Source organism: Ovis canadensis, chromosome 6 (genome assembly GCF_042477335.2).
Source record: "Ovis canadensis isolate MfBH-ARS-UI-01 breed Bighorn chromosome 6, ARS-UI_OviCan_v2, whole genome shotgun sequence".
Classification (NCBI taxonomy): domain Eukaryota; kingdom Metazoa; phylum Chordata; class Mammalia; order Artiodactyla; family Bovidae; genus Ovis; species Ovis canadensis.
The window spans coordinates 120,218,734-120,233,674 of record NC_091250.1 but is presented as its reverse complement, the minus strand read 5'-3'; the positions used below and the strand labels follow the sequence as shown (position 1 = coordinate 120,233,674).

Below are 14,941 nucleotides of genomic sequence, written 5' to 3'. Positions count from 1 at the left end.
TTCAAAAAACGATTGTTTCATATATTTTGTTCATTCCTTTTTGTTGTGTTTTAGGTGAGGGGATAATTTGATGCTTTAATTCTGTCTTGTGTGTGTGTTAGTTGCTCAGTCGTGTCCTACTCTTTGTGACCCCACGGACTGTAGCCCACCAGGCTCCTTTGTCCATGGGATTCTCCAGGCAAGAATACTGGAGTGGGTTGCCATTTCCTTCTCCAAATTCTGTCTTGGCCCGAAGCAAAATGAGTAGAATTATTTTGATTATTAAATAATCCACTATTTTAAATTGACTATAACAGTGCCTGACACATTGGAGTGTTCAATGATGGTTAGCAGTTGTTGTTTATTGATCATTTTAATTTTATTATTAAAGGTAGGACATGGTTGGTGCCAGGCTCCCCTGGTGGCTCGGTGACAAAGACTCCGCCTGCAATGCAGGAGATACAGGTCAATCCCTGGGTTGGGAAGATCCCCTGGAGGAGGGCATGGCAACCCACTCCAGTATTCTTACCTGGAGAATCCCAAGGACAGAGGAGTCTGGTCCATGGGGTCACAAAGGTTCAGACAGGACTGAAGTGACTGAGCATCCAGGCACATGGTTGGTGCCATAAAGGAGGTCTTTATATAGGGATACGATAGTTTAGAGGATGGAGAAGGGGAAGGGAGAGGGGAAAGTTGTGACGACCTCGGCATTTGAGCTGGATATTGAAGGACCCAGGCATTCAGGAAGAGGGACCAGCAAACCAGAGGCACTGAGGCTGGAATGCACGGGGTCCCTATGGGATTAGTGAGAGGGTGAATCAGACCAAAATTGAGAGGAAAAGTGGAAGATAAGGTCATAGAGGTCAGACAGAGACCACAGCACAGAGACCTTCACCACCAGGTGAAAGTAGGTAGCCTTTCTCTGGAGGCAATAGAAAGGGGGCTATGGAAAGCTTTCTGAAGTTCTTAAAAAGGAAAAATGTGAGTGATGAGAGATAAATAAGAAAAGGATGAAAGGTCCCCTCATGACACACCTGCCATGAGCTAAATTTTCACGTTTCCTCCATGTGATTTCAATCTTCCCCGCCTTTGAACAGGTAACGGCCCCAGTAAGCTATAAGGTCTAGTCCCCTGGAGACATGCAGGGTACAGTGAGGTGGCCAGGAGGGATATCTCACTTTATTTATGCAAAAGTGAAAGTTGCTCAGTCGTGTCCGACTCTTTGCGACCCCATGGACTATACAATCCATGGAATTCTCCAGGCCAGAATGGGTAACCTTTCTCTTCTCCAGGGGATCTTCCCAACCCAGGGATCGAACCCAGGTCTCCCACATTGCAGACAGATTCTTTACCAGTTGAGCCACAAGGGAAGCCCTATGTATGCAAAGTTATTCCTAAAATGGAGGATAAGTGTAAAGCCTTTTGTATATACTGCAAGAACAACTTGGACAGTGAAATTAAGAAAAGAAAAATTCTTTAACAACCTATTTCTTTCTTCTTTGGAAAACTTAATTTGTTAATTCCAGCACCATGAGAATGTGCCTCCAAAGGGGGCTTTCATCCTCGTCTAAAAGAACTCCTGGGAAAAGATACAGATTTGCATTTCTATGAAGTATTAATGACAGATTTAATTAAATATTCAAACTACCTAAAGTAATAAAAATTCCCTTCCAAAACAGTGTGCTGCTAAATACTCTTATTTTAAATGTGAAGCTCAAACAATTTCCTAGTTTCCCTGACAGAATGTGCATTTTGAAGGAGTTTCTTCTATGCTCTCTCTGATGTCCTTTATTGCAAAATAAAATCAACCTGTCAATCAGCAGAGAATTACTGGGACTCTAAGCAGTTCAAGACATCACACCCCTCCTCCTTGCACAAGTTTGGAAACAAATACAACTGGATGCATGGGTGAGCCAGCCAGACACCCAATGTCAGCTTTAATATTGATGAAAACTAGATTGGAGAATGTGGCTCAGATGAGTTTGCAAAAGGAGTGGACACTCCCCCAACTAACCAGCTTCCCCTCCTAAGCTCATCACATCATGGTCAGAAAATTGGGGCTTCCTGCAGGCAGGCAGGGAGGCTTCTAAAGAGAGGGGGAAGCTCAGTTCCTTCTTTAATACCACCAATCAGATAGCACCCTTCTTGGAGAAAAGTGGGCAAGGAATGGAAATAGGCCAGGATGTCACCAGCAAAGAGAAAGGAAAGCCAGAGGTCAGAAAGGAGTCACATCAGGAATTTTATAACCAAATGCTGGGAGGAGATGTTGATGAAACACTATTTAAATATAAGCATTCACTCCTATTTGAGTGGCTGGCCACTTCCCAAAGCAGGTCAGTCTACATCATGCTTTGCTGGATGGATTCAAAATTTAAGACTTTCTCCTTTATCTTGCATCAAGAAGGGGGTGGACTCAGTAAAGGTGTGTTCATATTTGTTGAATGAAATAGCACCCTGCTAAATAAACATCATTACTTAAGATAGAAAAGTCGATTTCTATGCCTGGAAAGACATTTCCACCCATCCCATCATCTAGATCATTAAAGTGCAAAAATCTCAAACAGATTAATTTGACTTTGTAGGCCAGTGGGCTTTGATTAAACCAGTCAGTGTAGTTTTGTTTATGGATGATCTGTAGTCTCTTATGAACTCTTACCACCGAAGTAGCTATGTAACCTAAACAAATTGCTTAACTTCTCTGAGTCTTGGTTTTGTATGTGTAAAGCAAACTATAAGATAATAGGTGACAATGTCTAGTATAGTCTGTGGTTTAAGCCCCTAATAAACAGTAGCTGCCATATTCTTACTGCTACTATTATTTTCACTATCATTACTGTAATTAGTTAAATAGAGCTGCCTTTGGGTTGCTCTAAAGATAAAAGACAATAGCTTATAGTACTGAGAGTTTTCTTTCCTCCTTTAGGAAATTTCTTCATTTCTAATTATAAAACACACGCACAATGGAGAAAAATATTAACAATTGAGATTCCTGGTGAGAGACAGTAGATTTATAACATGTATCTATCATTCTACTTAAGGCTATTTAAGGCTATTCTACTCAAGTGAAGCTTTACCTACTGACTACTAAAAATCTCAGTCCTCTTCCCTCATTTGGCTCCTGACATGTGCAGCAAGGCAGGAGACTTGTCTTCTCTGGGAACTCTGACCAGACTTCAGAAAAATTCTAAAACTACTGTTGTTGGGAGTTCTCCAAGTTCATGGTTCAGCCCAATCACACCAGAGTGAAGGTTACAGTCTGCAAACCCCAGTTACAGCTCAGAAACTCCAAGCAGCTTTTAAGTGCTCCACTCTTAAACATGAGAAGACCACGAAGGATGGCCCCTTTCCTGGGAAAACTTTAATGAATGTAGAGGTAGCAATAAATATGTGGGAATTGAACAAAAAACTTGAAAAATGAATGTTCTCAGAGAGATATAAGAGCTATAGAAGCCTTAAAACAACAAGAGAATGTTCTTTCTTTAAGAAGAGAGTGTTGAGAGAGGGGAAAAAAAGCTCTTGAAAAAATTAAAATTAAAAATATAAATAAAAATTCCAGGGCTTCCCTGGTGGCTCAATGGTGAGGAATCTGCTTACCAATTCGGGGGACATGGGTTCGGTCCCTGGTCCAGGAGGATCTCACACGCTGCAGGGCAGCTGGGCCGTGGGCCATAACTACTGAGTCTATGCTCTAGAGCTGGTGCCGCACAAGAGAGGCCACTGAAATGAGCAGCCCGAGTGCCACAACTAGAGAGTGGCCCCCATTTGCCACAACCAGAGAAAACCTGCCCAGCAAAGAAGACTCAGAACAGCCAAAATAAATAAATAAATAAAATTTTAAAAAAACATACAACTCAAAGGTTTGAAAAATAAAACTTAAGATGTTCCCCAGAATGTAAAGCAGAAGAGCAAAGAGAAGGAAATTAGTAAAAAAAAGAAAAATAGATAAACGGTCTGACCTCTGAAAAATTAGAGATCTACAAAGGCAGATTAAAGGCCAGGAGTAAATCATCAAAATTAGTCACGAACATTTTCCCGAATTCCAAGATGGGTCAAAGTATCCATCAATTATGGGGCAGAAGGAAACATTTTCAGTCTTGCAAAATTTTACAGTATTAAATCCTCCATGCGTCCTTTCCTTGGAAACTAATACAGGATATATTTCAATGGGGAAACAATGGAAACAGTGGCTGACTTTATTTTTTGGGCTCCAAAATCACTGCACATGGTGACTGCAGCCATGAAATTAAAAGATGCTTGCTCCTTGGAAGAAAAGCTATGACCAACCTAGGTAGCATATTCAAAAGCAAAGGTCTGTCTGGTCCAAAGCTATGGTTTTTCCAGTAGTCATGTATGGATGTGAGAGTTGGACTGTGAAGAAAGCTGAGCGCCAAAGAATTGATGCTTTTGATCTGTGGTGTTGGAGAAGATTCTTGAGAGTCCCTTGGACTGCAAGGAGATCCAAGCAGTCCATCCTAAAGGAAATCAGTCTTGAATATTCATTGGAAGGGCTGATGCAGAAGCTGAAGCTGCAATACTTTGGCCACCTGATTAAAAAAACTGACATTGGAAAAGACCCTGATGCTGAGAAAGATTGAAGGCAGGAGAAGGGGATGACAGAGGATGAGATGGTTGGATGCCATCACTGACTCGATGGACATGAGTTTGAGCAAGTTCTGGGGCTTGGTGATGGACAGGGAAGCCTGGCATGCTGCAGTCCGTGGAGTCGCAAAGAGTCAGACACAACTGAGTGACTGAACTGACTGTATTTCATTAAAGGAACATATCGGGAAAGAGAAGGGTGAAGGGAATTCGTAGCATGACTTCAAGATGGCAGCTGTGCATGAAGTACAGAGGCCAATGCCTGCTTTGGAGCGCAGCTCTCCAGAGGCACAGAGAGAGATGTCCTCAAGAAGATGGAATTAATAGACGACATGACTTGTATGATGGTCTTGATAGGATATTTGGCCATCCACCAAGAAGTGACTGAATTAGTGATAAGTACATAGGAAAGTAACCAAAGAAAAAGAAACCAAAGGACAATAATGACTCCAGAAAATACTAAAGGTTATATAGGAAAAAAATAAATGTTTTTATATGGCTCAGATGTGGATACTTTTAAAATAATCACAGTAATAGAAACCTTAAATACAGATCTAACTGCATTGAATATGGGGGAGAATAGGAAGGGCTCATGTGTTGCACAATGATAGAAGAAAGACAGCTATATCTTATCTTCTACAAAGAAAAGTGAATAGATAATACCCAAAACAGACAAAAGAAACAGACAAAATACCCAAAAGAAACAGGAAGACAAGCATGGTATTTAATGATATGGAGGTAAACACCAGAAGATCAAACTGAAAAATTACAAGTTGTTACCTCCTGGGGATTTGCAAATGTGTGTGTGTGTGGCTGAGAGGGCTGCTTTTTGGGGGGCACAAAACTCGTAGAGTTACACGACTCTTTAAAAGAATGCATGCATGCATAAGTTTGATAAAAATGAAAAGTGAAAATTTAGAATGGACGATGTAGAAAAACGTTACTACAACCAAACTATCCAAAGATAACCATGACAACATTTTGGTATGAGAAAAGTAGAAGTAGAATAAAAGACTGGAAAGGTAAGCTGAAGACTGTTTGTAAGGTCTTGAATGTAATGCTCAGGAATCTAGGCTTTGTTTCGGAACAGTGGGAACCTATGAAGCTTCTCTTAGGAACTTTGCTCAATATTTTGTAATAACCTAAATGGGAAAAGAATTTACCAAGAATAGATATGAATGCATATCACTGAATCACTTTGTTGTATACACCTGAAACTAACACGACTCTGTTAATCAACTGTACTTCAACATAAGATAGAAATTAAAAACAAGGAAATTCCCTTAAACTGGTGCTTCAGGGAGATGACTCTGACAGACTCTGCCTTGAGGGGTAAAACAGGGTCAAGAGCAGACAGGAAGAGAACCATCTGGAGGCTTTCCCGGTCTTTGTAGGTGGATGAATGGATTTTCCCTTCCAAAGTACTTTTTTTTTTTTCCCCCCTCTCCCAAGCTTTATAAGGACCTGCATCATCAATTTTCTCTCTTGTCAGGTCATCTGAAAAAGCACATTATTCTCATGCTTAAGCTCCAGTCACTTTTGAAATGACAGGTATGTGAGGAGCTGTTGCTGACAGAAGCTGTTCCTGCTCCAGTCACCTCTGCATAATTGCTGAGGCTGCTGCAGAAACACACTGGGGTGCATGGTCGATTGCCGTGCAGGAGTTTCACTTCTGATGAAGGGATTGCTAACGAAGTGCGCAAGCATGGCATATTCTGAAACCTGGAAACAGTGAATGAATAATGAAGGGGTGAATGGTTATGTGGCAGACACGGCACAAAGACAGAGGGCATCATTAAGACAATAACAGAAATCACGGGTGAGCAGAAAATACAGTGCTGCCATTTTCATTTATATTTGAATGTCCCTAAAGATATATATGAGGTCTCCTGCATGGCAGGCAGATTCGTTACCATCTGAGCCACCAGGGAAGCCCAAAGATATATATGAGAAATCTGTATATCAGTTCAGTTCAGCCACTCAGTTGTGTCTGATTCTTTGCGACCCCATGGACTGCAGCATGCAAGGCTTCCCTGTCCATCACCAATTCCTGGAGCTTGCTCAAACTCATGTCCATCAAATCGGTGATGCCATCCAACCATCTCATCCTCTGTCATCCCCTTCTCTTCCTGTCTTCAATCTTTCCCAGGATCAGGGTCTTTTCCAATGAGTCATTGCTTCACATCAGGTGGCCAAAGTAATGGAGCTTTAGCTTCAGCATCAGCCCTTCCAACGAACAGTCCGGATTGATTTCCTTTAGGATTGACTGGCTTGATCTCCTTGCAATCTAAGGGACTCTCAAGAATCTTCTCCAACACCACAGTTCAAAAGCATCAATTCCTCGGTGCTCAGCTTTCTTTATAGTCCAACTCTCACATCCACACATGACCACTGGAAAAACCATAGCTTTGACTAGACGGATATACTCTGTGCAAAACCAGCAACAGAACACACCAAAAATGAACTGAAATAGTCTTCATTTCTGGATCTATCAAATAAAAATTGGCTAATAGAACAAAGAAATGAGCATCAAGAGACCTGTGCTTTAGGCTTTATTCCACCACTCCACAGCTATGTATGTGATCTTGGACAGGCCTCTCCACCTTTCTGAGTTTCAGTATTCTTACCTGTGAAATGGAAATAGTAAGAGTCGCTCTACTTGATTTACTACAGAGGGTTGTGGGATACACACAGAGGTTCCAAGATCATTTGAAATATCAAGAGACTGAGAAGAACCTAAATGTCTTTTAACTGAGCATCAGTTAAGTCATGTAGGGTTCATTCATATCATGCAATGCTATACTGAAGAAAAAAGCAACGAGGAAACTGTCATGTACTGATACGAAAAATTTTGAAATTCCAGTGTTAAGTAAAAAAGCAGAGATGATAGACAGATGATAGATAGACATAGAGATAACAGATAGACATAGATAGATAGATGAACACAGAGAGACAGCTCAATAGACAGCTAGATAGATCTATTTCTAATGGCTGGAAAGTAAAAATGAGCCACATAGTTTGTGCTGTGTTTTCTACTCTGCTCTATGGACTGGCCCAGGCATTAAAGCAGGAGAAAGAAGCCACATTCTCTGTCCTGGTCAAGCCATTCCACAAGTAAAACCTTGGCCAGAGGCCACTATGGGTGGCAGCCTTCCAGCCCTACAGACTGACCAACTGCCCCAAGCTCTTGAGAGTCTCCTAAAGTTCAAGGTGCATGTGTGTGTGCTAAGTTGCTTCAGTCCTGTCCAACTCTTTGTGACCCCATGGACTATAGCCCACCAGTCTCCTCTGTCCATGGAATCCTCCACGCAAGAATGCTGGAGTGGGTTGCCGTGTCCTTCTCCCGGGGATTTTCCCAATCAAGGGATCAAACCTGTGTCTCTCAGGTCTAAGCATTAGCAGGTAGGTTCTTTACCACTAGAACCACCTGGGAAGCCCAGGGTAGATGCTCAAATGTCCCTTTACCAGTTGGGCACGTGCCTCCGAGCCGCCTCCCTTGGTTGCCCTCCAGGACACGGTAACAGCACTGACATGATGGACCCCTGCAGAGAAGAGCTCTGACCATCAGTCAAACCCACCTTGGAACCTTATTCTTGCCGAGGTGTCTGGTGTCCCCAGAGACGAACCCAGCTCTTGACGGGGGCTAGGACTGCAACTTTACCTCCATCTCACACTTAGAAGCAGAAGGAAAAGAAGTGGAAAGTCTAAGACACGGCCCCCAACCCAAGAGCCAATGAGAGCAGAGGTCATGAGAGGAAGACCAACCAGCAGAGACCAACTTCCAGAAGCACTAATGTATATATCCTGCAAAGGAGTCTCTACGAAGTGCCTAAATCCCGACAATGTCTCCCTAAAAGGTCCAAGCTTCTCAGTGCAGCCTTCCAGGCCCCTCACGGTCTGGGTCCTGCCTGCCTCCTAGTGCTCCTTTCTCCAAATCTAATAGAAAATTCTCAGCCTTTCTGAGGACAAACAAAGCCACAAGAAACCCTCAATAAATTCCAGACATGTGTTATCATATACACTTTGTTCTCTGATACATACTAAGAGTAGAAACCAATAGCAAAAGGATAAGGTTTCTTTCTTTTTTTTTTTTTTTTGAAGGATCTGTTAAAATTAAAAATCAGTCACCAAAGGATAAGTTAAAAAGTCTGGCCCTGGCCATGGCAGAAGAACGGGAAACAAATCTACTCATGAACAGATTTGCTTTCCCACAAGAAGATAATTTCCCTAGGGGTGGTGACGACTTCGCCTTCCAATGCAAGGGGTGTGGGTTCCATCCCTGGTGGGGGAGTTAAGGTGCCACATGCCTCACAGTCAGAAAACCAAAACAAAACAGAAGCAATACTGTAACCAATTCAATAAGGACTTTAAAAATGGTCCACATCAAACAAATCTTTTTAAAAAACTAGACAAACCACGTTATGAAGCAGTTTTCAGACTCAACAATGGGAAGCACAGGACTGGGATTCTTGAGAGGAAAGGAAACAGACAAAGGTGAGCCCCACGGCCGCTCCAGGTTCCAGCCTGAATGCAGTTCCTAAGACCCAAAAGGATGTAGTGGGAAACACAGGGGGAGACCAGCAGTCTCGGTAGCTTCAGAAAACAGAAGCACAGTTTGGGAGGCCACTGTGTCTAGAATCTGTGGAGCAGAGTTCCAAGGAAGAGGGAGCTTCCCAGAGAGAGGAAGAGATCCAGAGATTTGCAGGAGTGACCTCAAAGCTCTGGCTGAGGACTGTGCATGCTTGAAAAACAAACCCATGCCAGGTTGGGGAAAGAACCATCAGAAATAAGAGGCAGAACCATTGCTGGAGCTCACACAGAGCTAGGAAGAGTTTGTGTTCCCAGTACCCAGAATGAAAGACCCCATAACACCCAACGCAGCAGGTCGAGTTCTAAGAAGGGTGTTGCCTCAGCAGCGGAAATAACCTCAGCCCTCGACTAAAGTCAGCTCTGGACCCAGCCTAATAAGGCAAGTCTTGAAAGGACAAAATGAATCCCAATATATGTACATGTCAAAACTCCAACAGTAATAAAGAAAATACAAAAGCCAGTACCTAACAAGTAGAATCTACAATGTTTAGCATCCAATAAAAAATTACCATGTGTGCAAAGAAGCATGAAAATATGATTCATAATCTAGAGAAAAATCAACCAATGGAAATGAGAGCGTTGATAGAATAACCAGACAAGGACACAAACTGATAAGAAAAATAATTGAGGTGTAAGGATCAGAAGGGAGGTTGCGAAACTGTAATTATTTGCATACAGTATGAATTACTATGGGTTTCTCAGGCGGTGCTAGTGGTAAGAACCTGCCTGCCAGTGCAGGATATGTAAGAAACACTGGTTCGATCCCTGGGATCTCCTAGATCTCCAGGAAGATCTCCTGGAGAAGGGAATGGCAACCCACTCCAGTATATACTTGCTTGGGAAATCCCATGAACAGAGGAGCCTGGCAGGCTACAGTACATAGTATCATAAAGAGTCGGACATGAATGAAGCCACTTAGCACAAAAATTATTAGGCAAAAAATCAGTAGAATCAACAGATACATGCTCACAACCATCCCAAGAGGTAGGTGCGTCTCCCATCACACTTGAAAGATGAGCACACTAGGGAGGACACAGAGTGGTTAAGCAACTTGTTCAAAGTCACACAGCTAGAAAGTGGCAGAGCCAGGACTTGCACTCAGCAGTCTGGCTCTGGAGACAGAAGAAGGAAGTCTGGAAAGACTTTTAAAAATTGGTAAGACTTTTTCACAAGAGCATCAAATAAGCCCCAAACATAATTAAAAATAGGTCATCATTCACAATTGCAACCAAACCTGTAACACATCAGGGAATCACCATAAGGAATACACAAGACCTTAGGTATATGTGACCCTAGAACTTGTCACCTAAGCTTAAAGTATAAGGGAAAGCTAATGGGAATAGATATGGGGGTGAAGGGGAGACTGGAACTGTCCCAAGCATATCGAGATGGAGGTTCACCCTATATAATGGAAACAGATGTAAAATCTATCAAAGATCCTAAAAGAAGGTCCACATAAAATAAGAAACATTCCAACTTTTTGGAGAAGAAGACAATTCTCAAGTGAGCCTCTAATTTTAGTTCACCCTCAACAGAGATTTCTTTTGGAACTTGGTTGACTTATTCTAAAATATACAAACCCCCTGCACCAACATCTCCCAGGTTGAAAGTCTGCATCTGTGCATTTGCAATGAGCCCATCAGAAGGACCAGGTATCTGTGGAGGGTCACGGGTGTACTCCAGACACCCTGGACAGCTCCTCTGACCAGAGTTAACACCTGACTCTAATAACCTCTCTACTGGACAGAAAAGGTGGGCAGGTAGGAAGCCAACATTCATCCCTCTGCTGGTCTCTCTTTTCCTCTCTGAATCAGTCACACAGCTCTTTCCAAATGAGTCACACTCCCCTCATTCAAGGCAGAGCTCAGGGTAGTCAGGGGGGCTTTTGTGAAAGAAAGAGGCAAACTTCTAAACGCTCTGTGCACAAATTGCCTGCTCATCTAAAACTGAACGTCTCAAGAGCAGGATCCTAGAACAGGGCCAGGCCCAGAGAAAAGGCCACAAAATGTTTCTTACAGGAGGAGGTGAAGGGGCCGAGGAAAAGGGAAAAGCCAAGGAGGTCAAGGAAAAGAAAAAAGATGGAAGCAAGGGAGGGGATTTCAGAAGGAGGATCGACAAGTCCTGCTGGGAGATGGAAGCCTCCTTGCAGTCACTACAAGCCCAGCCCTGTGACAGGAAGGGCACAGGTGATGGAGACAGACGTGCCTTGTGGGAGCCCCAGCTCAACCCCTCCCTGATGGCATGACTTTGGGTAATCCCCTCAGCCTTTCCAGACAGAAGAGTCCCAACCAGGGACATGGCGATCTGGGGCTGAGGGTGGGGGGGATATCTGATGCAGATTCTATTTAAGAAAGGGGGTGCCCGCCAGGTGCTCCCAGCCTGCTCTGCAGCCCCAGCCGTGAAGCCGTGGTTCCCCTGGGGACACCTTGGTGCCAGCCAGGCCAGGGCTTGACCATGGGTCTTGGGACAGTGGTCAACAACCCCCTTGCTCCATCTAGACAGCTGCACGAGCTTAGAGGGGCTTCCCAGTGCTGAAACAAGATCAAACAACTCTCAGCTGTTGGCATACCACACCCCCCTTCCCCAACCCAAGTGCTGTCATTTCTCTGCAATTACCCTGCAATAAAAAATCTGAACAACGGCCGCTTGGATGCTGAGATGCGGCCGATCAATTTCGGGAGGAACATCAAAGCCGCGGACTGGGGAGTGCCTATTTTACTGGCACTTGCTGCAGTGAAACAGCCATTTGTGAAGATGGCCTGTCATAAAAAGGTCACAGCTGACAAGTGACTCTTGGCTGCCTTTCTCTGTGAGCCTGGGATTGGGTGATCTATGAGCTGCTCCATCATTGAGAGAAATGGGCACGGAGCCCACTCCAAAGGTAAAAAGCACCACCCAGCCCACTGCTCCTCACAAACTGGTGGGCTATTGCTGTCGCTCTCTGTATTTAACAGATGTGGGAGCCAAAGCATGCTCATCCTACACTGCACAACTGCAGGAAATAACCGTGTCCCGTGAGAACATTCCCTGTCAGTCCTGAAGACGAAGATGTGATAGAGCTTTGAAATGTTGGGCCCACCACCCCCTGGTTACAGATTCCCAGGTGAACTCAGTTGGAGACTCAGTTTCCACATCTGTAAAATAGGGATATGGATCATTCCTATTTCTTAGGGAAGTCAGGAGGGGTAAAGCCTATGGAATGAATGAGAAACAGGTTAGAATGGTGGATGTACATGGGGTCAGGGGAACTCAGGGAAGGTGGGCTGCTGCATCTGGCTCAGGAAACCTGGGGAACTTCTAACCCCATCTTTCACTGTCTCTCTCCTCCTTCTTCGGTGCTGATGAGACGCAGCCTGTCTTCCTAGCCAACACTTGAGATTCTTCCACCACAAATCTGCTCCCACACCCCCTTGGTAGACCCCAGACTCCAGCAAACCAGCCTTTGTATGGGGCTACAGGCTCTCTGGGCTCCTCCAAACCTGCACTGTGTCCCTGGCTATGCCTCAGACCACCCATTACTTCCACCAAACCAAACCCTAACTTATTCTTCTCCGACAATATCCGCCTTATGTTTGACGTGCATGCATGCATGCTAAGTCATTTCAGTCGTGTCTGACTCTTTGGGACCCTATGGATTGTAACATGCCAGGCTCCTCTGTCCATGGGATTCTCCGGGCAAGAATATGGAGTGGGTTGCCATGCTCTCCTCCAGGGGATCTTCCCAACCCAGGGATTGAACCCGAGTCTCCTGCAGCTGCTGAACTGCAGGCAGATTCTTTTACCACTGAGCCATCAGGGAAGCCCTCTTAAGTCTGACAGTGGGTCCCAAACCGGTGTGCATTGGGGGAAATGTCTTGCCATACCTGCCATGTTGCTAGTTCCTCCACGTAGCCCCTGCCCACTCCACCCCTTTCCTATTCCCCTCCTGGGTGAACTGGGAATCCACTGGGCAGGCTTGGCTCAGCTCTGCTCTGGAGCCCCATTCCTGCTCCTGTAGGAAGCCTGCCCCCAGGACACCCCAGGAATGCCTGAGATTGGTCTGTTTAATTCTGGGGTGTTTAGCAAGCCCATTTGGCTCTAATATAATTTCTAGCTTCTGAATTAGCCTTGAACAGTAAGACAGATGGTACTTCCACCTGTACCTGCCTTAGTCTTTGTCTCATGTCTCAATAGCACACGAGTGGGAATAAGGGTGCTACCACTTGGTCTCATAGGACATCAGCAACCTGGCACACCGGGAAGGGGCCTGACCTTGCCAGAGCAGGTGCTCTGGCTCTGCCAGATGATGCATTTGTGTTCTGAGAAATACAGTTTAAAAATAATAACAGTTTTTAATAATAATTAAATTTTATTTCATTTAATAATTAAATTTTATTTCATTTAATAATAATTAAACAAATTAAATAATACTAAAATTTTAATAATTAAAAAATAATAATACTTTTACAACTTAGGCAAAGGACCTGTGGGACAGAAGGTAGGAACAAAAACAGCAGCTTTAGAATATGGTCCATACATCCACTCACTGGCACACTCCTCTGGGAGCCTGCCCTTACTGGGGGAGGTGGCAGGCACCCCAGCAGTGACAACGTGGTGTCGACTCCTAAATGTCACCTCCTCAGAGACACCTGACCTGACCCTCCGACCCACTGCTGATTCCACTTCCTTCTCACCATCCCCCTGCCCCGTCACTATCACAGCATCTTACTCATTTCTTTAACCGCGCTGACCACAGTCTTGCATTTTAAGGGCTTTCTGTCTAGAATGTGCATCTCTGAGAGCGGGGACCACCCAAGGGATCATGGTCCCTTCAGCATCCCAGTGGATGAAGGCATAGCGTGAGGCATGCTGGGACAGGAAAGGGAGCTGGTTGGGGCGGCGGAGGTGGGGAGGGGTGAGAGGGAAAGTGGGTGTTCCAGGAAGGCTTCCTGGAAGAAGGGGCACCTGAGGACAGCTGAGGACAAAGTTGAAGGTAAAGAAAGGCAGAAAGGTAAATCCAGGAAGAGGGAAGGACAGGTAAGCAGCATGCGGTCGTACGTGGTGTACAGACAAACCAAAGCCTCGCTGGAGAGATGAAGAAAGGGGGCTGGAGAGGGAGGTCAGGCTGCAGGCAAGATATAAGGGAGACAGAGGGAAACAGCACAAGTGAACCCCTCAGCACCGAGCCAGGGGGAAGCCCAAAGGACACACCCGAGACCTCTGGGTGGAGAAGTGGCGGAAAAGCGTTCCAGGCAGAAGGAGCAGGAGGAAAGGCATGGTGCCCACGTGCAAGAGCACGGCGTGAAAGCCGGGTGCAGGATGGAGGCGGACACTCACAGCCCCCGAGGGCTCTGTGTGCTCTCAAACCAGGCGGCGGCCAGCCCTGTGATGAGTGGCAGGGGAAACACTGACCTTTTCAACCAGGTCTTCGGGAGCCTGTTCCTCGAACAGCTGAATTTTATCTTCAATGCACTTCTTCAAAAGATCTATCTTGCTTCTGCTCTTGGAGCGTGGCTTTCTGGCCTTGGACTGTGGCTGGAGTAGGGAGAAAACATGGGTGAGAAAGTGATCGCCAGCAGGTGGGTGCAGCCCTCGATCTCTTCAAGCCCAGAGAGGCTCCTGCAGCTCTCTGCAGCGCACAGCTGTCTTAGCCGGAGAGGGGTGGAGAGATGAAGCCTTTCTTGGAAGGAGCTCCGGTCACTGGCCTTTGGTCTTGTTGTACTCTGGGGGCTCATCCCACCAAGGGGAGGAGAAGGTTGCTTGTGGGCAGCACCAGAGCTTTGCAGATGGACAG

At 45.0% G+C, this 14,941-nt stretch overlaps 1 protein-coding gene across 1 annotated transcript in view; it reads right to left on the bottom strand.

Moving 5' to 3' along the window:
- The window catches only part of EVC2 (EvC ciliary complex subunit 2), a 157,839-nt gene that overhangs the window by 28,153 nt on the left and 114,745 nt on the right, over positions 1-14,941 (bottom strand). Inside the window, exon 16 of the mRNA XM_069593234.1 lies at positions 14,560-14,682. Within this exon, the coding sequence (XP_069449335.1) occupies positions 14,560-14,682 (123 nt within the window). The remainder of the gene's footprint in view (positions 1-14,559; positions 14,683-14,941) is intronic.